Here is a 21,615-nt window from a genome sequence, read left to right as displayed (position 1 = left end):
AAGCCTTCCCCAGCTGCAGAGCGAGTTCGCACCTGGATCACTGAGGTAAAGGTCCAGGGATTCCCAGACCAAGCCATCGGCCTCCACAGAGCCATTGGTGCCATTGAGTGCCGTGAAGTTGCGCACGCACTTGTGCCTTAGGTTGCCCATGAAGAGCTGCAGGCCGATGAGGGCAAAGACGCTGAGGCAGAAGACCGTGAGGACCATCACATCAGCCAGCTTCTTCACAGACTGGATCAGGGCCCCCACGATGGTCTTCAGCCCTGGGGAAGGCAAGAACAAGCACGGGGTCACCCAGGGACACTGAGCTCTGTGCTCCACTGGTGGGGGCTGGGCCTGAGTTGAGCTGGGGTGGGGCCAGAGTAGGCAACCAGAGGTGGGGACAGAATAAGGGAGGCTTCTCCTGAGCTTTGAGACCCAAGCCCCATTTTCCTCAGCAGCTGAGATTCTGTCCTGATTTCCCTGGGCAGGAGTCTAGGCTGGCTTTGTAGTTTCAGAGGGAGACTGCTCCTCTTTGCTCTCCATCAGCCAAATATATGGCATGGGTGTGGAAAGTGCTATTTTCTTGAGAAAACACATACTCAGACCATGACCTCCATTGGCTGCTCTGAAGGTATGTCAGGCCTACCCCTTTTAATGTAGTCCATGGAAAAGGAGATGGAGGCAATGGAGGGGCCTCAGCCTTGATCTGGAGATGGGGAGAAATAGAGCCATTCCTGCTGGGGGTCCCCCTGCCCCACTGCTGGGGCCGGCTCTATTTGAGGTACAGGGAGTGTGGATTGTTTGGAGGAAACTAGGGGCCCAAGGTCTGGTCGGGTAGGGGATGGGGGCTGTGGTCGGGTGTTTGCTGGGGGCTGTGGGTGAGGGTCTGGCAGGGTCCTGGTGGGTGATGTCTAAGGGGCCTTCGCTGGCTCAGACCCACCTTTAGGGAAGGTTCAGGAAACTGCATTGCATCTTCTCACTTGCCCTGTCCCTCTAGGACCTCCTCACACCCCCATCCACCCCATTCCCCACAGCTGAGAGGCTGTGTTCTGTTAGTTGCACAGCCTACCTCCCTGCAGAAGCCAGCACCACACAGCGGAATGACAGAAAAGCATGTACAGACACCAGTCTGGCCCTTAGCAACTGTCCTAGGACAAGTGCAAGCAGAGCATGGGGAATGAGGAGGCTCCTCTGCCAGCAGCAGGGCCCTGCCCCTCATGTCCCTGTCCCAAGCAGCCAGATCTCAGATTAAGCTCCATCCATCCACTGTCCAGCCGGTTAATGTGTTAGGAGCACCTGTGGCTTCTGTGCCTGCTGCTGCTGGGCCTGTGACCCACAGGCAGGGAGGCTATGGTGAGCAAACACAAGATGGGGAGAGGATGACTTCCCCATGGTGCCACTGACATTGCTGCCCGCCCAGGGCTCGGAGGCACTCAGCCTTCCTTGTGGAAATCGTCCTGGCAGATGTTGGCAACTGCCTGGGCAGTGGGTGGACCTCACAGGTCTGGGCCCAGAGTAGTGGTGGTGGTGAGATTCACAAGCTCTTCATGGTCCAGAGCTCCTCATGTGTAACAGAGCTGCCTGTACCCTTTGGTGGGTTTACTGGGCTGGAGACCTGCATGTCTCAAGGGGAACAAAGTGAAGACTGATGGACAGCAGCTTGAATACCCAAACTGGTCTCTGCCTCAATTGTTAGGCTAAAGTCTCTTTGGCCTGAAGTATCCCATTCAAGGCCAGCAGAGCACCCCCTGACCTGGTCTGTGGAGATAATGGCCGAGGGTAACTCACCCCTTTGAACATTTCTCATACTGATGATAGATTTCACTTCCGGCAAGAATGGTTGCAATGAAACTGCAGGATTCTCTCTGAAAAGACCCAGGAAGGGATTGGCCCCAGGAGATCAACTGGGAAATCCTCCTGCCACTGAATTAACAGGCTGGGTGGAAGAGCCCTTGGAAACCACCAATTCTGATTTCACTCTCATTTTACGGAAAAGCGACTGAGTCTAGAGAGGACTAGGGCTATTTCAGACTCAGCTCAGAGGAACCTCCTCCCGAGGGCCTTCCATAATGCCGACCATGGCATTTTTCTATTAGCCGCTTTCAGAGCCTGCTGGCTCACTAGGTTGCTGGCAGCTGTGAAGAGGTCCCATGGAGCTAGGCTGAGTTTGGTGGGCTTCCTCCATTTCCCCAGGACCGAGAAATATTTCCCTTTGTAAATCTTTCTTATAAAACACACCAGGAATATGCGTTAAGTCCTGTGGTTAGTGTGTTTGTCTACTTTGGTGGGGTGCGTGCCTGTGAGGCTTTCCCCAGGGCCCTAGAGGACAGATTATGTGGTTTCGGAGTCTATGTGTGCCAAGGCCCATGATGTCTGTATCAATGCAGTTGGCTCCATGCCACTGAGTGGGAGCAGACTGCCTCCTTGCTACTGGCCCTTGGCAGGGGTCTGGGCCACTTGTGGGAGCTCTGGGGGAGATGCGGCCCTTATGAACACACTATAGTGGGTTTAGAGGCCAGAAAGCTCAGTGTGAACATAGCATAACTGGGGGCTGCTCTGGCAAGATAACTAGCCCTACCAGGGGGAGTCCAGATTCCTTATTGGAGCTTAGAGCAGGGCTTCTGACTCCTTGGGGGCGACAATAGCTCAATGCAGGCCATAGGCCTGGGAGCCACCAGGTTCCACATCAGGAGTGGATGTAGCCATCTGGTTCAACCGATCCTCCCGTCAACTCTCACACCTCCCTAGAATGATGGCATGCAACCTATCTCCAGCCACCTTATTTTTTTTTATTTTGAGACAGAGTCTCACTCGGTTGCCCACGCTGGAGTGCAGCGTGATCTCGGCTCACTGCAACCTCCACCTCCCGGGCTGAAGCGATTCTCCTGCCTCAGCCTCCCAAATAGCTGGGATTACATGCATGCACCACCACGCCCAATTAATTTTTACATTTTTAGTAGAGATGGGGTTTCACCATGTTGGCCAGGCTGGTCTTGAACTCCTGACCTCAAGTGATCCACCCGCCTCGGCCTCCCAAAGTGCTGGGATTACAGATGTAAGCCACCGTGCCCGGCTGAGCTGTCTTTTTAAAAGAGGTGCCTTACCCAGTTCTAAGTGTGGCTGCTTTCGGAAAAGACTTCTGGAAGGAACCTCTGGGCACTGCCCCTCCAGAGCAAGTTCCTCCAAACAGGAGGAGCTTTGAGTCTGGGGAGAGGGAATACAAACTTAGGACAGGAATGTCTCCTGGGTGGAACTCAGCTTCAGCACTGGCTCACCGCACAACCAGGCTCAGAAATCACAAGTCTTTTCAGAGTTTTCCTGGACGGATGGATAGAATGGTTTCTAGAGAGGTTATCTGGGCCTAGGAGATTTCCCAGGTGCAATTGCCAACATCTGTCAAGGAGAATTTCTTCCTGAGGCTACCATGCGTGGTTTGCTAAACCTCTACCGCACCATGCAGCGAGGGCTGTTAGACACCAAGGCCCGATGATGCCTGTCCACAGATTACGCTTTGTTTCACAAAATGGGGCTGGGGCTCTGGCCCTACTTCTATCACCAGATGGGGCACAAGGTGGGCCGAGGCACTCAGTCATGAAAGACCGTGCTGGAGTTTTCCTCTTTCATTCCGGGTATGTGTGGGTGTTCCCGCAAACACACTTCTTTTGGTTTCCTCATCAGAAGCTGCCATTTCAGGCTGAAGCAATTCATGTACAACTTTTAGCTATTCAAATAGCTGAGTGTGGTTTGGAAAAGCAGTCCACTATCTTGGGAAAAATTTAGGTTCAATGTAGGCCCCACCGTGGGGTGCTCTCTGCCCCCTCGTGTCTATGAGAGTGGGCTTTGCTGGGGTGGGCAGCCTGAAGTCCATTCTGAGGCTCCAGGGGGACAGACATGTCCACTGCCAATAGCCCCTGGCACCTGAGCCCTGGGAAAGGTATTCTGGTGACAGGCACATTCGAAGGGCCTTCTGGAGGGTTGCCTTGGCTCCCAGGTGGCTGGAAACGCCCAGGCGTATCCCTCCAGCCTTGGCGTTTAACCTGATTTTCACCTGAAATGACTGATATAGTTTTCAGGGCCCGGAGGACTCGGAAGGTGCGTAAGGCTGAGACATTGCCCAGGTCCACAAATTCAGTTGTGTATCTGTAACAAGGGAAATTCACACACGAGACAATGACAACACGCCAATAGGAGACACACAGTCAGAGGAGGAAAGGGGGTGGGGAAGACAGAGAGAGAGTCACTTGTAGCTGAGATCTGAGAGGCAAACCTGGGCATCTTACCTGGGATAACTGAAATAGTTTTTAGAGCTCTCAGGACTCTGAAAGTTCGAAGAGCCGACAAATTGCCTAGTTTTATATTTTCTGATACATACCTGCAGAATCAAACCACAGTTATTGGGAATTACAAAGCAGAACCTCCGCCTGCCCTCCCGACCAGCCCTCTCCCTTGGCCCCCTCCCACGGGGGTGGGGGTAGTGCTGTGGATAGCCCAGGGCTTCCCTCAGGTTTTCTTCTGGATTTCAACCCTCCTAACACAGGACTTCAGCTTGAGTGCCGTAAGGATGTCCACACGGCAAGCTTCCCGGTGGCTCTCTTGGTGACAGTGCTAAGGATAACCGGTGCTAGGAGGCAACCACTCTGCCACTTTCTCCATATCATTGGGACCCATGACATGAAGCCACATGTGGGGTCTGGGGCTGGGGACACATCAGAGTGAAGAGGGAAGCCTATTTTCCAGGAGGCTCAGGTCAGGTGATACAGGAAGCAAGTGCGTTTCTGGTCCTAGTTTTGGTTCACATCTTCTGTGGTCTGTTGATCAGCTTGTGCCTGGCTCAGAAGTCCTTGAAGTCACGAGGTAGAGGTGGCCTGAATACTCATTGGAAAAAACAAGAGTTTCCGAGACAGAGGTACTGGAAGGTGGGAAGAGAAGTTGCCTGAATATCTGTTCTTCAACTACTCACAGGCAAGGAATAACCCAAGAAGAGAAAAGGGCAGGATGAGGGGCCCCAAGGCAGTGGAGCACCTCCCCAAGTCTACCAGTCCCACCCCCAGACCCTTGGTATCTTCCAGGGATGGCCCTGGGTCTCCACTGGAGCAGTGGCCTCCAGACGCGAGTTGCCCTTCCTGGGGTCTGTCCTGCTTGGGTCCGAGTGAGGATCAGCAGGGCGAGTGGCTGTGGGCCCTCTCCTGGAACTTGGACAGTTGCCCATCCGTAGCCTCCACAGGGACAGGAGTAAGAAGGTGGTCTCCGGGGGGCAGGGACCAAGCAGAGCATGAGGACATGCAGTATATGGGCCACATGACCACGAGGACCACAGACAGTGTGTGACCAAGGCCATCGGGACGGTGGCAAGTGACTTGTGACATTTAATCAAAGGCTTTGCATCCAGGGTGTGTGACATTTAACCGAAGGTGTCTGGTGTTTAACAAAGGACATTGGACTCGGGATGTCTGATGTTTAACCAAGTGCATCTGACGCAGGTGCCTGAGAGATGTCAGACACAGGACGTCAGCCCTGTGGCTCTGGGTGAGTGCAAGGGTGGGCTGGCACTGTTGCCAGACTCACTCTGCTGGGTGGTCTGGACCTCCAGGCCCTTCCAGTCTGCTCCCAGCTTCCCAATTCCCCTTCAGGCTTTGAATATCTACAGGAAAGAACTTGGCCAGCTGAGTCAAGGGACTTAATGCCCTGGGGTCCACAGGTCCGGTTCTAATTGACGCTGGGCTGACACCAGCTTTCTCTATGTCCACTGGAGAAGCCCCTCCATCTTCACATGGCCCTATGCACCATGCTGATCTCTCCTTACTCACAAAGCCCTACACAGACGGGACAATCAGCAGACACACTGCCAGAGCTTGCTTTCCTCTGGCGACACCAGACCCTTTCTGTGGTGTGGTTTCCATTCCATCTCCTGTATTCACTTCAGCATGTACATCTTTCTCCAGTGTGGCAGTCAGATGCAGTCCCATCATCTGCTGGGGAGCAGAGGTCACCGTGCTTGTTCTGGCCCATATACACCTGTTAATTTGATCCAAGGTCCCTCTCAACTTCTGAGAGCTATTCCATTCTCCACGACGGCTCAGACCCTCAGGGCTCTGTCCCACGTTCTTCTCTTGGTCTCTCTCCAGACATGGTGCTGCCATAGGACTTTCTGGCTGAGCCTGGGATATTGCTGACATTGCCATCCCATGGAAACCATGGCTTTGGCCTGCTGGAGGCTCTGGGCCCCTTTTCCAGCTGCTGTTCTACCAGGTGTGGCTGGGGACAGCAGCTCCCCTTGCCTAGGATACTGGTTTCAAGTCTGTCTCTTCTAGTTACAGGGAGTGAGTGGAATACTGTGCAGGTCAGAGAGGGAACCAACCGTCCTTGCTTCAACCGTCCTTGCTTCCCTCCTCTCCCTTACAGACCCAGTCTGTCCCCTGGTGTCTCCATTGAAAACTCTGCCTATCTCTAGCTTAGATTCTGCCTGTCTTTGCCTGTCCCAGGGTGGAACCTGCCCCCAGCACAGTGTCCCCAGCACAGACAGTGCTTGGCCTCCATTCATTGTCTGCCTTCTAGGCAGCTGGTGTCCCAAGGTGACAAGGACAGCTTAGTGACAGAATAAGGGAGGACCATATCTGTGCTCCTGGCAAGCTTGCAAAGCCAGCTGAGTGGCTGGAAATAGGAGTGCAGCTGGTGGCCGTGTGTCTGTCTGGGAGAGCAATCATGAGTTAGAGGAAGTCTTAAAAGAGGACTTACAGGGTAAGGGTGTGGAATGTCTGGGACCATGTTGGTGACATGGTGGGCTACTGCCTCTTTTATTCTACCCAGATCCCCACCAAGGCCTCTTTTGGGTCCTCTGAGTGTGGCAGGACAGGAGGAATGCTTGGTATGACACAGGGCCGGTTGCAGAGGTGGCAAGTGTGGGGTCGCATGAGGGGACAGAGCTTTGCCCCTCTCAGGCTGGCAAAATCCTCCTCCAAGCCAGTCTGCTCCTTCAGTGATGGCTAAGCTGCTGGCCAGGGGCAGACAGCTGGACAGCAGACAGGGGCAGAAAGAGCAAAGGGTGGTGGGTGAGAATCCTATCCCATCACCAGCCCCAGCACAGGGAAGCCTTCTTCCTGCCCCGCCCTTATCTTGAGATGGTGAAGCCCACGCTGTTAGTGACTGCAGGAATTGCCACCCTTCTCTCTGCCCTCCCTCCCTTCCCCTCCAGGTTTGGTTTCCATAACAACCCCAGAAGGTGGGAGGCTATGCTAACTAGCAGGTAATGCCCTTCTGTGAGTGGGGCCACAGGAAGAGCTCTGGCTGGAGGGCTGCAAGCTGAGCCTGGCAGGCTTCCCAGCACCCTGCCCCAGACCCTCCCACAGCCTCTAAATCAGTGGGGTGGAGGATCACCCCAGCAGAAACATCAGACTCGGGGTGCCTCTCCCATCCATCCCATGGTTAGGAGTTGGGAGACTTGGTTTTAGTCTCAGCATTCCTTCTGATTCAGTCTCTAACTTTGGGCAAGTGCTAGGTTCTCTGTGAGCCTCACTTTCCCCATCTGTGTAATGGAGGTCAGATGGAGGATTTCACTGAATGGAATGTTTCCCTTCACTCAAGTCTCCTTAGATCATCCTAGAGTCCCTTGTTACTGAACCATTGCATCTCTAAGAGAATGCATTTCAAAGCCAGAATTCCAGTCAATCAAAGCTGCCAGGCCAGGCCAGCCAAGGGCCCACAGCTGATGTGCTAATAGGTCACACAGCCCTACGGGAAGTGGATTTGCCATTTCTGTGAGATGCTTGGAAACGTGGAGAGTGTCTGAGCTTCTGAGGCCGGGTTCTGCCTTGTCAGCCCTGGCCCTGGCACACAGCGAAGGCAAGCAGGTTTTGGTGAGGAAGGCACACCTGCTTTGTGACTCCCAGTGAAAGAAGCGGTTTGGGAATGAAACCAGGATTCTCCCAGGAGACAGGGCAGGAGGACTTGTTAAGGGTCTGAGGTCACTCAGAGCATCTCCCAGAGACACAGCCTGAGCCAAAGCTTGGCCCAGGGCAATGACTTTTCCTTGGATCTGGGGCTGCCTCTGTGGTGATACTGTCTTGCCCAGGCTCCAGGTTGGGGAGCTAGGAAAGGCTCAGGTAGACGGCGTATCCTCTCCTGCCCGAAGCCACCTTCCTTTCTGTGACACCCAGCCTCAGGACACCGTGGATTACTGCTTCCCACCCACAGGGCACCCCAGGGCCCAGCCTGGCAACCCTACTCCATTCCCAAGTCAGTGCAACCTCCTCGGCTCTGACATGAAAAGTTCTCCCTCACTCTGAAACCTCAGAAGTGCCTCCCCACTCTGTTCTCAGCTTATGATCAAGCTTCTTATTTCACTGAGAAAATAGAAGCAATCAGAAGAGAAATTCCTTTCCTTTCATCATCAACTCTATCAATCTACCTCCATCTCCACCTGAAATTCTGCCTTCCCCACTCTTCAGGTCGATGCTCCCCCTTGGCACTGGATTCCCACCCTCTTGGGCCAGCTCAAGGGCTTTGCTCCTGCAATCCCCTTGCTCATCTACATCATCTAGCATTCTCTCTCTACTGGATCATTTCCACCAGCCTGCAAAGATACCCCCCTTCTTTAAAAGCCCTCCCTTGATTGACCCACATTCCGCGCTGACCACCACACCATTTTCAGTCCCATTTTATAGCAAGCCCCACAAAATAGATGCCTCTACTTGCCACACCTCCTCTCCTCCCACTCTCTCTTGAACCCTCCTTAACCAGGTGCATGTCCTTTTCCTCCACTGAAACCTCTCTTGTCAAGGGCACCAGTGACCTTCCCTCTGTCAAATCCAATAGTCCATTGTTAGTCATCACCTTCCCCAACCTCCCGGTGGCGGGTTTCCAGTGGAATCACATTCCTTCCCGGACACTACTCTCTCCTGATTTGCCTCTGCCCTCCAGCCTTCTCTCTTGGCCTCCAGATGAGATGTTGGGGCGTCCCACAGTACATTCAGGCTATAGGCTACACTCATGCCTAGGTGATCTCATCTGGTCTCCTGGCTTTAAATACCATCTGTATCCCCATGGCTTCTAAACTTATACTTCCACCTTGGACCTCTTTCTTGAACCCTAGACTGGAATATCCAGTTGCCTACTCAATATCTCACCCTGGGTGCTTTCAAATGTTATACATCCCAAACTGGACTTTTGATTTTCTTCCTACTTCAGCCAGTGTCGCTCTCTCCAATTTTCCATTTCAATCAATGGGAACACCATCCACCCAGCAGCTGCTCAAATCAAAAACCACCTTGGGGGCCTCCCGTCAGCCCTACCTGCAAAGTATATCCAGAATCTGACCAGGTGCTCCCCTTCTCCACTTGGTCCTTGGTTCCAGTCACTATCTTCTCTCTCCTGGCTGCCAAGATATAGCCTCCTAACTACTCCGTCTGTCTCTACCTTCTGCAGTCTGTGGTCCACACCATAGCCAGGGGAGTCTCTACAGAATGTAAAGCGGGTCACAGCTGTGCCTGTTCTTACAACCCGGTGGCTCCCATCACACCTGGCTTTTACCACGATCTGTCCTCCATCCCACTACTCTGCAACTCATCTCCCACCACTCTTTCCTTGCTCGCTCAACTCCACCCAGGCCTAAATCCATACTGGGTTTGGGGCAAGTAAGTGGTATTGTCTCTCGGAGCCTGTTTTCCCACTTGTAAAATGGAGGGCTAGAGTTGGCTTACAAATAGTGTACCTAGAAACAGAGATTCTGATGCATTTTCCCACTACCAGCTTCTCCGTCTAGTTTGAAAGCGCCCCATTCACCAGGGTATAGTTTCCCTCTTTGTCCTCTCTCCCTGACAGCATGGCTGAGCTCAGGGCCGCTCATGTCTGGGGTTAAAGCCTGTCTTCAATAGGTAGATTCAGGGATTCCAAGCATCCTAGAAAGTGAGAGCTGAGTTGAGCTTCTGTTACCATAGCACCCAACACTATTCTTTCACATGTCGGGAAACTGAGGGTTTGCAAGGGCAGGGGGTATGAGCCTCACCAGCTCTGCCCCTTGCTGAGATGCAGTGCTCGGCCCTGCACACACTAGGTCCTCTGCTTCAGAAAGGCCTTTTTCTTTTTTCTTTTTTTTGAGGCAGTCTTGCTCTGTTGCCCAGGCTGGAATGCAGTGATGTGATAATAGCTCACTGCAGCCTTGACTTCAGGGGTTCAAGCGATCCTCCCAAGTAGCTGAGACTGCAGGTGTGTGCCACCACGCCCAGCTAATTCTTGTGTTTTTCATAAATGGGGTCTCGCTATGTTGCCCAGGCTAGTCTTGAACTCTTGAGCTCAAGCAATCTGCTCACCTCGGCCTCCCAAAGTGTTGGAATTACAGGCGTGAGCCACCACACTCAGCCTTCAAAACGCCTTTGATGGTTGAGCCTCTGATCACGACTTCTGCAGATGTCCCATCAGAACCCAGCATCTGTTCCCTGATACTTCCAGGGTGGGGTGCAGCCTCAACACTGACCCCTCAGCAAGGGTTTCTCCTATAGGCAAAGAGGCGGGGCCTCAGCCTGGGCTGCAGCAGGCCTGGGGTCATGTTCACTTTCTGGCAGGCTCCCTGTGTGTCCTTGGCATCAGGGTTCTCACCCATAAAATGGGCTAAGCCATCCCCATATAGCCTACTTCTCTGGCTGGTGTGAGGATCCACTGTATTGTGTCAGTGGCCGGGTGCTTTAAATGTGCCAAACATTGAGTCTCTGGATGGAGCAAGCTGATGTGCTGGTGCGCCTGGTGTGAGTTCCTGGGGATGCTTAGTCACCTCTCCAGGCTCCTTCTCTTGGCTGCAATTTCATCCTTAATCATGTTGGAATCCAGGTCACCATTTGCAGTGGGCCAGGGGTTGAAATATTGGTTTCTCTTGGTGGAAAAGGCAGAGGATACTAAACCAGAACCTTAATGACGTCCCTGGAGCCCAGGGCTGCCATGGAGCCCCAGGTGAGCCAGTAGGCCTGACCACCAAGGCCTGCCTGAGCTGTCTCTCCCCACCAGGGTGAGCTCAGGGCCTCCACCCTACCTTCCTCCAGCCTGTGTGCAGACCTGCATGTGGACTGCAGGGAGGAAGCCAGAAAGAGAGGGGTGGTCTGGGGCCTGGGGTGGTGCACACCCGGCCCCAGTTGGCCTGCAAGGCATAGCACAGCATAGCAAATGAGATACTTACGCCATGATTATCACACTGAAGTCCAGCCAGTTCCATGGGTCCCGAAGGAACGTGAACGCATGCAGGCAGAAGCCTCGAGCCAGAATCTTGACCAGAGACTCAAAGGTGTAAATGGCGGTGAAGGTGTACCTGGGCAGGAGAGGCCAGTGGGGTTTCTCAGGGAGGCCTGAGCAGGCCAGGTTCTCCAGGTTCCCTACATGGTGTGAGCCCCACACAGCTCCCTTCAACAGGGGCCATCAAATGGGGCTCTCTGCAATGCCCCCATGGCAGAGCTGGAGTTGGGGATGGAACTTTGCTCTAAACATCTGGCTAATGAATCCATCAGCCAATCTGTTTATTCCATATTACCGTGTAACTGCCATGTGTCCATCTGAACTCTGTGTATTCTCTCTCAGTTGTCTTGGTGGAAGACCTCCTCCCAATCTCCTCACCCCAGCCCTGGGGGGCTGTGTATGCAACAGGCATACAGTGGCCACAGGGTCTGTGCTATAGGACAGTATACATGGACCCTTACCCCTGTTTGTGGGTCCTCAGCAGCTAGCAATGGGCCCAGCCAATCCTCAACTGCTCACAGGGTAAGTGGGTCCAGCTGTCCACCTTGGGCTTGAAGGGGTGTTGATGTTATAATGCATGGGGCTGATGGGAGTCGGGGTGCTGTTCTGTCTGCCTAGGGGAGCCTGAGGAATCCAAAATGCCTGGATGCTGGGACTGGGGCCCCCAGGGCTGGAGCGGGAGAGGACCGCATCCCAGGATTCAGAGCAGCTGCACGTACCAGCTGAGAGCACTGCTAGGTTCTGTGTGAACGTGGAGAACTAGGCAGACCGCTTTGGGAAGAGAGGCTGCCCCAACATTCTGCTGGTCTCCTGAGAGCTGCAGCCAAATGCAGTAAGGGCCTATCAAGTCTGCTTAGAACCTCCAGGTAAGGTACTTTTGTTTGGGAAGAAAAGACCAGAAGCAGTTCTGGAACTGTGCAAATGGTTATAGGAGGCCGGACTTGGGAAAAAAAGGCAGCAGAGTGTGTTACTGAAGTGAGGATAGCCCTGGGGCACCTCCTAGCTGCCCACCTCCTAGCTGCATGACATCAGGCCAGCTATTTCTCTAATTCTTAGTCTCATCTGTGGAATGGGGAAGGTGGCTGCACCCACGCTACTGGGTGGCCATGAGGGTTAAAAGAGATGATGCTTATTGTTCTTATGACAGTGCCTGGTGTGTACAAAATGCTCAATAAATTATTATTATTTCAGAGCTTTCTCCAATGTCATCATTCCTGTTTAGGCGGGACAGGGAGAAACGTCTTACTTTGCCAATCTGGAGAGCTTCCTCCCCAGAAGGCACAACTCAAATTAATGCCAGAAGTTGGCAGGACTGGGAAAGGCAAAAGAGGGCAGAAGCTGAGCCAAGGGCCGCCCCACCACCGTGGGTAAGTTCCTGGGCTTGGACACAGCCCCCTTCTGGGGCAGCTTCAGGAGCTATGGCATGGAATGGAAAGGAAGGGAGGGGGCCACGTGGAGGAAAGGCCCTGAAGATACTCACTCGACATACTTGGTCCAGGGTGGAGGGTCGTGCTGGGCCATGAACACGCAGTTGGTGAGGATGGTACACATGATGAGCATGCTGAAGAGCGTGCGTGGGGTCAAGGAAAGCTAAGCAGCGTGGGCTGGCCACGCCACCACCGCTGGGGCGTCCTGCCCCTAGGGGTCATCACTGCCAGGCCAGTGCTACCAGAAAATAAGCAGGGTCTCCAAGGAGACACATTGGGGCTGTGACCAGTCCATGCCAACCCCCCTCCACCCAGGCTGGTCTCTGTCCCTTCCCCAGCACTTGCAGCTGGCCCCCTGCCCTGCTCCATGACACTTAATAGGCACCAGCGACCTGAAACCACACTGCTGGTAGGGTCTCGTGTGGAGGGAAGGCAGGAGAGGTGGGCCCCAGACCTCAAAGGCTTTTAACCGCAGTCAGGTGACGGGCCCTGTCCTCAGTCACATGGGAGAGAAATGGGCATTTATAAATTGCTCCTCAGGGGAGGGCAAGGCCAGAGTGGCACGGCTCTGAGTTCCCTCCCCGACTTTTAGGGGAGTAGCCCAGGCCAGGCTTTGTCTAGAAGTTCTCTGCAGAATGCTCTGCTGCCAAACAACTGCACACCTGGCCAGGGCCTGCTACCCCTGGGGAGGTAGGGGACCACTCCTCCAGCTGCTTCCTGCCTGTGCACCTAGTCTTCAAGCTAGCCCTCTGCTCCACCTGAGAATCTCCGTCTCACCCTGCAGGAGCCCCTCAGCAGGACCCCACCCAACTCCCCAGCAGCCTGTCCTGCCTTTCTGGTAACACGGTGCTGCCTCAGTGCCCTGCGGGCTTCAGGTACCCCTCTTTTAGCCCTGGCGTTTCACTGAACGGCAACGTCCATCTGTCTCCTATCACAAGGCAGCGCTTCAAATGCCAGAGCTGTGCTTCAGGTCTACTTATGGGCTCTTGGCCTTGAACTGAACTGCCCAGGACTTCTCTGAGCTTGACTCTGGCTACAATTCCTAGCTGCTGCTTCAGGCTAGACAAAGCTCCGACCGCCCTCCTCCACCTCTGCAAGGCCTGCCGAGGAACAAGGGGGCAGACTCTGGGCCTCCTGTAGGCTGGGGCACCCCTGGGGGCCTGGCCTAGAGCAGGGACACTGTGCTTCTCTCACAAATCCCTACCCAGCCCCAGAGGAGAGGCTGGGCCTTCCACTCCCTATGGCTGCCCCCAAGTGCTCAACACCATGCCCGGCCTCAGCCCCGTATGCACAGCCGCCAAACTGGTGATTCCCACAGGCCGCCCAGGAGCTGCGGTAATTGAGCTCCAGGGGCTGCCTCTTTCCTCCCTAGCATAGCTCCATCTCGCCCGACCGGGAGGCCAGTGCAGTCAGAGCACAGACCAGGCCTGGCTGCGGTGCCGACTGCCCCAGCTGGGGACAGTGGGGATGCCTCTCAGGAATCTAACCAGGTAGATGCCCTCCGTGCCACCAGTCCTCTTCTAGGGAGTCAGGCAATCAGGAAATCAGCATCTTCTCAAACCAGCCTCCAGTTTATAATTATCTAGTTTCTCATCTGGGACGAGAGGGAATTAGGCTTTGGGAATCTCCCTTAGTCAAACAAGGACTGAGCCAACAGGACTGCTCGGCTCTGATGCCATGGCTCCAGGAAGCCTTGATTTCTCCCTGACCAGAAGGCATCACTTCAGGCCCTGGGGTCCCTCCGTCAGTTTGCTATCTGCCCAGCCCTCTGCCTGTGTGAGGGTCTCCAGGGCCAGGCTTATATCCCTCTCCAGCTTTCAAGGCAGGATCAGATAATCATCTCAATATCAGTACCCCTTCTCCCTTACACACACACACACACACACACACACTGCCCACACGCGGGGTATGTGCCAAGGCTTTCCTCACTAGGTAGATGGTTAACAAGCCCTCCAACCAGTCTTTATTCATCCCCAGGGATCTACTGCTAAGCATCTACTGAGGAGCCCAGGTGACTCCTAAAATATGCAAGCAATGATGCTAAGAGTGAATATTTATTGAGCCCTTCCTAGGTACCAGAATTTGCTCTCCGTGTCCATCAGCGAATTCAGTTTTCCCAACAACCATATGTGATGCGGACTTTGTTTCCATTTTAGGTGATAAGAAGACTGAGGCACAAAGAGGTTAAGTTGAAGGTCACTGCGGTAGGCAGAATAATCCCCCCAGCACCCCGAAGGTGGCCATGGAGGAATCCCCGGAAACTGTGAATATGCTAATTTGTATGACAAAATGAGACCGTGCAGATGTGATTAAATTAAGGATCTCCCCTGGCCTCTGCGAGACAGGGTCTAGCTCTGTCACTGAGGCTGGAGTGCAATGGTATTACCATAGCTTACTGCAGTCTTGAACTCTTTGGCTCAAGAGATCCTCCCACCTCAGCCTCCTGAGTAACTAGGACTACAGATGCACACTACCATAGCCAGATAATTTTTAATTTTTTTTTTGTAGACACAACGTCTTACCATGTTGCTTAGGCTGGTCTTGAACTCCTGGGCTCAAGCAATCCTCCCACCTCGGCCACCCAAAGTGCTGAGATTACAAGTATCAGCCACTGCTCCTGGCCCTAAATTAAGGATCTTGAGGTGGGGAGATCATTCTAGATTATCCAGGTAGACTCAGTGTAATCACAGGGGTCCTTTTAAGCAAAAGAGGGAGAGGCAGAGTGTTGTGACATGAAATTCAACTGGCCATTCCTGGCTTGATGATGAAAGGGGACCACAGACTAAGAATCCAGTGCAGCCTGCAGAAGCTGGAAACGCCTCGGAAACACATTCTCCCCTAGAGCCTCCAAAAGGAGTGCAGCCCTACTGACACTGAGTTTAGTCCAGCAAGAACCATTTTGGACCTCTGACCTCCAAAGCTGTAAGGTGATAATCTGCGTTGCTTTAAGCCACTGCATTGGTGGTAATTTGTTACAGCATTCCTGGGAAAGTACTCCCGGTACCAAGCTGATCAATGGCTGAGCCAGCCTGCACCCTGGTTCTCCTGATCTGGGCCCCACTCTGAGGCCCCAGGCTGCACCACCTCTGCAAGATGACATTCAAGGCCACCCAGTCCACTTTCCTGCCTCCAGACTGGAGGGTCTGCATGAGTCATGCTGCTTCTGGCTCTCACATGCCAAGCAGGTAAGCTATTCCACGCCTGGCCTCTGCCACCCATGGGGCGGTGTGAAAACCAAACGAGGTAAAGAGCACCGTCGAATGTGGGGAGACTACCGTACAGGAGGGAGGAAATTATTTGTCATTTGTAAGAGGAAATCCCACTTGAGCATGTGTGTCTGGCCCTGAGTGGGAGCTAGGGGGGCAATGGAGCCATGTCCCCAAAACGCACTGACATGGGATGTTATGAAAAAACCAAACGTGCCTCTGGCTGGGCTGGGCAGGAAGGCTTCCTGGAAGAGGCATTTAGATAAGCACCAAGGCTGGCCAGGGTTGCTCCAGCAACCAGTCAGCCCAGCTGGTCATGGTGAAGCAGCGTGGGCTGAAGGCTGGGCGGTGGACTCCTCTCGGTGGAGCCAAGTCCCTTCCAGCTCTAGGGGGACCACTCACAGCTCTCCTTAGAGTGGGGAACAGGCCCCACTGCAGGGAGCAGTAGTGTGAACAGGCTGCCTTGTACTACAGGACTTGGCTGGACCCAGACAGACATGAGTGAGACTTGAACACTCAGACTCAGGGAAGAGCCAGGGCACACAGCCCCCTGAATCCCACCAGTCAGGGCCTGGGTCCCATGGTGGGCAATGACAGGAGCTATTTATCTGGGTTTTATCTTTTCCAGACACAGCAATGGCTTAGGGTGACATGTAGCAAGCTCTTGTCTCTCTGCCACTTCACTGCTCAAAATCCTTGCCTGGTTCCCATGGCCTTGAGGACAGTGCTTGCACAATTGCCAATCCTTCTTCTGCATGTATGAGATCTCTTCCTTCCTAGACTGAGCCCCCAGTCCATATGACTCTGCCTAAAGCATACCCAGGTCCCCCATGGCGCCCAGCACGTAGCCAACACGAAAGAAATGAGTCAACTGAACTCCTGGCCAGGGCACACCTGTTTGCACTGCCTCATAATTTCAGGCTGATGATTGAGCTGGTCCCTTGTGTGGGCTGAGGTAAAGGCCAGCTCTCCAGGTCTATGCTCAGCTGAACACCTTCAATCTTGTCATGTCATTGTCCCTAAACACCCACTCCTAGCCTCGTGATTAAAATGCCAGCAAGGAGTGCCTGAGTTGTGGGGAATGCCTGACACTTGGGCTGCCTAAATCTTCAGATCCCAGGGAGTTTAAAAAAAAAACAAAACTCCCAATGAAAAGGTAATTAACTGTGGAGGGGTATTTCCATGTGTTTGTGCTATTAAATCAACATGCACACACACATACACCACAGACATGTGGTTTGATTGCCCATTTGAATCTGGTAGAGGAACGTGGGAGGATTTTATGCACAGATCCTGTACAACCACGAAGGCAAAATGATTCTCAGTGTGTGTGTGAGGCCTCTCTGAATGTGACTGCGATAGGATATGGAGTTCAGTTGCTTTCTTTTATTTAATCCCGGCAGGAACACATTCTGCAGGATTATAACAAAAAATACATATAAAAACATCATTCTACATGCCCATATTTACTTTTTGGTAACTTCCCAGAGATATACTGCAAGCATGGAGCCAAGAACAAGGCCAAGCGGAATCACCGCGCACTTGCTACGGTCTGTGAGCTCCTGGATTGTCACGAGTGAGCAGGTTTTCTAACCAGGCTGCATTCCTGCCCACTTTTAAGTTTGTCTTTGCCCCACTTACCATTCCCAAAGGGCGTAGCACAGAATTTTGCACATGTGGAACTTAGATGTTTCAATGAGTATAAAAATTTAAGCAGAGCAAAAGTTCACCCTTCAAAACATGAGATCTGATGTTCTTTAGCAATGCATAGTGACTGATAATGGGCACAGGATTTCTTTTGGGGTGATGCAAATGTTCTGGAAATAGATAGTGGTGATGGTTGCATAACCTTATGAATATACTAAAAACCACTGAACTGTGCACTTAAAAATGGTAAATTTTGGCTGGGTGCGGTGGCTCATGCCTGTAATCCCAGCACTTTGGGAGGCCGAGGCGGGTAGATCATGAGGTCAGGAGTTCATGACCAGCATGGCGAAGATGGTGAAACCCCATCTTTACTAAAAATACAAAAATTAGCCGGGCGTCATGGCAGGCGCCTGTAATCCCAGCTACTCGGGAGGCTGAGGCAGGGAATCACTTGAACCCAGGAGGCAGAGGTTGCAGCGAGCCGAGATCGCACCACTGCACTCCAGCCTGGGCGGCAGAGAGAGACTCTGTCTCAAAAAAAAAAAAAAAAAAGAAAAAAAAAAGAAAAAAAGATAAATTTTATGGTATATGAAGTAGTATACCTCAAGTTAAAAAAAATTCATGGAGCACTTATAGATTTCTAGGACTCACACTGGTGATTCTGGTCTGGAAAGAGCTAAGAATTTGCATTTTTACAAACTTCCTAGGTGAGACCGAGGTGGCCCTCAGACTAGCATTTGGAAGCAACTGCCCTAGGGTGGCATGCACATGGGACCTTGCTAAAACACAGGTTCTGGGGTAAGGCCCAAGATTCGGCCACTCCTACAACATCCTGGTGAAGCTGATGCTACTGGTCCACACACCACACTCAATGTCAAGGCTCAACAGTGAGTGTTGCAGAGGGGCTGCTCCCAAACCCCACAAATCTACGACTGTTCTTCCCCCCAGTGCCCACTGAGCCCACTAAGTGGCGCTGTCGAGGTCCAGCAATGTGCTCCCACCCCCAGGCAGCAGCAGTGTCAAGGCAGCCACTGGGAACCCAGTACAGGTCCTCACTAATGCTCGACACTTCCCTGAGGCAGCTGTCCTGGGGGATGGAGGCTGGCTCGAGCCCTCAGGGCCAGTTTTTCCAGGTGGAAGCAGCACCTCACAGCCTCAGAGCCATTGCTCAATGGACACTCTGGCCAGGCTGGGCACTCGAGGGCCCCCCACTGCCTCCCTTGCCCACCTGCCTCCCTTACCTTTCATTTGCCCCACGACCCAGCTCAGCACCTTGCAGGAGCTCTGAAGCTTCTGCTACATCCCCGAGGGCTTCTGTGGCTGCCAAACAGTGCTGGGTTGGTTAGACACCTGGAGGAGAAGCCCCAGGTGAGAGCTGGAGGATGCTGTTAAAGAGGCCACACCCCCGGAGCGAGGCCGGAGACAGGCTCAGAGCAAAAGCTGGCTTTTCCTCCTCCTGCTGCTCTGTTCTTCTTACCAGGCTGTGACCACACTCTGGCAGAAAGGATAACTATTTGCGAAGCTGCCTTATCACTTTTAGGGGACTATAAAATTCCCAAGGGGCCCAGATGGGGTCTTATTCGGCTGGATACCCCAGCATGCCTAGCAAAGACCCTGACACCTACAGGGAACTCAGGATGGCTCAAGATGAAATCTAGACCCACACTTGCTCCACAAAATAAGATGCAGCTGTGAATAGCAGTCTGCTCGCTACATATGGTTCCTCTCCACACTGTCTGCCTCCCACCTTGCTCATGCCACATCCATGGTTTGCATGTGGGGTTGTCTCATGAACCCCACCAGAAAGGCAGGGGTAGGCTGGAGGAGAGCAGACACGTGGTTGGAAGCATGCATTTTACTGCACATCTGCATGCAGACATGACTTGCTGTGCATGGCCCTCCAATTAACCCCTGGGGTCAGGATCAGGCACTGGGCACAGGTGGGAAGAAAGTGGAGCCATAGGAGGAGCATCCCCCATCCCTGCCCCGACAGGAAAAGCTCCTGACCTGCCAGCCTCAGTCCTGGTTACTTAGTCCCTCACTCGGTATCTGTAATCCTGATGCCTCCTGCCTTGGCCAGAGGTTATTGAGTGAAGTCTTTGTCTTGGCCTCAAAAAAGTCCATTCAGAGAAGGGGCTGAAGGGGACCTTGGGGAGCTCTGTGGGGCCAGCCCACTAGACCCACAATCAGTCGCACTGCTGAGCCTAGCAGCATCGCTTAGATGAACAGCAGAGCCACCTGCATGTGTGCACTCACCCTGGTTGCCACTGGCCAAAGGGAGGTCTGCCCAAGCCCTCGCAGTGAAATACTCATGCCTCTGACTCTGCAGCTGGCACCACCCTCCCGGAAGGCTCCATCTATGGGGCCCCTTCTCTGAAGTCCAGAGAACAGAGTGATTAGGTGCTGGTGCCCCATGCTGTGTGCTGCCCAAATGATGCCCCTCTCAGGCCCAAGCCCGATAAATCCCTCATTACGCTGCATCACTCCAATGGCTCTCCTCTGCAGGCTGGAGCTTTTTTCAGCTGTGGTTTATATAATTTAATGCTAACCAGAGTTCTTTGAGATACTCTGAAACTGCAGACATTTTGTCAACGCCTAATCAAAAAGCAAGTGCTGCCTCCCTCAAAAGATGCCCACATGTGAATAAACTGGAGGCCTCTTTATTGGGAAATGGTTTTTCCTCGGCTGAGTTCTGGTGACCTGCTTGAAGGTCCCTGCAAGTGGGTGGGGAGGAGGACGGATCAAGGGGGTGTGGTGGGAAGGGACATTTGGAGCCAATATCAGAGCCTGACAGATGTCATTTCTTCTAGGATCCTCAGTAGCTTAGCTTCTAGAATGTTCTCCTGAAGAATCAGAAGAGAGTTTCTCAAACTTTCATGTGCCCAAGAATCCCCTGGGGATCAAATGAAAATGCAGATGCTGACTTAGCAGGTCTGGAGGAGGGTCAGAGGTTCTTCATTTCCAACCAGCTTGCAGGTCATGACCATGCGTTTTTCTTAGGACCAGCAGGGAATCAGCACCACTCTCACTCCTAAACTAGAATGGAGGTGGGGTGGGGGCAGCACCCTGTGCACATCCCCAGTGTGGGCCCCCAGGGGGTACTCAGCAGGTATTAACTGCAAAGGATATGAGTGAACCAGAATCTTCACAGCCGCTCTCCGGATGGGGTGGAAGGGACTGAGGACATACAAGGCGTTGGTGGCACTGAACCGGAAGATGGTCTTGCCTTTATTCAGTACGATGAAAGTCTGGGGACAGACAGTAGCATTAGGCCCTTGTGTAGAAAGGCTTTTAGGGGCAGCTTTTGGATCAGAGCCCTTGGACTGTGGCTGAGGGGTGGGGTGGGAAGAGGAGGAGAGGGGCTGAGGGAGGAGAGGGGGAAGGGAGGCTGCCAGCACATTTGGCAGGTCAGTGGACTCACTGCCTTGCCCATGGGTGGAGGTGAGGGAGGTCTCAGGGGAATGTCAGGTTGGTTGAGATTTAGTTTCAAAATTATAGTCACAAAAAGAAGGGAGCTTTTACAGTCCTTTTCCAGCTGTTGTCACAGCAGAGGCTCAGCAGACCTGGGAATGCCTCCTCCCTCCCCTTCTCCCTTAGCTGACCCCTCCTCACCCTGCATGGGGTCCCTGCCATGCCCACTGGGAGGGAGGGCGCGATAAGGAAGCTGGGTCAGCAGGGAGGACTTACGAGTGAGAAGGGAAAACGAAAATGCAGAAGCAGTATCCCGAGAGAGCTTTTCTTGGGACCCTGTCTCCTGGAGTCCAGGACAAATGTCAGCCCCATCCCACAGGACACAGCCCACAGCCTCCCTCCAGAGGATCACGAACAGTGCAGTGCAACCCCTCCCTGAACTTCTGGAAGATCCTTTCTACACAGCACAATGGGGCACAGGGGCAGACAACGAGAGCTGAATGCCAAGACACATGCACATCAGGTGCCCAAGCAGCCCTTGAGGACAGCAGTGCCTCCCCACCTGCCCCGGTGTCACAACCTGACATTCCCCTGAGACCTCCCTCACCTCCACCCATGGGCGAGGCAGTGAGTCCACTGGTCTGCTGAATGAGCTGGTGGGACAAGGTTCTACCCAATCTGGTCTGGGGAGACAAGCTGACCGGATAGATTAGGACCAAAAGTTCTGT

General features: G+C 53.3%; 1 protein-coding gene across 10 annotated transcripts in view; it reads right to left on the bottom strand.

Moving 5' to 3' along the window:
- Positions 1-21,615, bottom strand: part of SCN5A (sodium voltage-gated channel alpha subunit 5) — a 101,349-nt gene that overhangs the window by 61,412 nt on the left and 18,322 nt on the right. For 6 of the 10 annotated variants that reach the window (XM_030812108.1, XM_030812107.1, XM_030812110.1 and 3 more), the window contains 5 exons: positions 20,606-20,724; positions 12,677-12,766; positions 11,144-11,272; positions 4,263-4,354; positions 33-263 (listed from right to left, as the gene is read on the bottom strand). In XM_030812108.1, the coding sequence (XP_030667968.1) occupies positions 33-263; positions 4,263-4,354; positions 11,144-11,272; positions 12,677-12,766; positions 20,606-20,724 (661 nt within the window). Of the gene's footprint in view, positions 1-32; positions 264-4,030; positions 4,123-4,262; positions 4,355-11,143; positions 11,273-12,676; positions 12,767-20,605; positions 20,725-21,615 lie in introns of all 10 variants that reach the window. The other 4 variants (XM_030812100.1, XM_030812102.1, XM_030812105.1 and 1 more) reach the window with 1 other exon arrangement.

Source organism: Nomascus leucogenys, chromosome 4 (assembly GCF_006542625.1).
Source record: "Nomascus leucogenys isolate Asia chromosome 4, Asia_NLE_v1, whole genome shotgun sequence".
NCBI classification, from domain to species: Eukaryota; Metazoa; Chordata; class Mammalia; order Primates; family Hylobatidae; genus Nomascus; species Nomascus leucogenys.
This window is presented reverse-complemented; position numbering and strand designations above follow the sequence as displayed.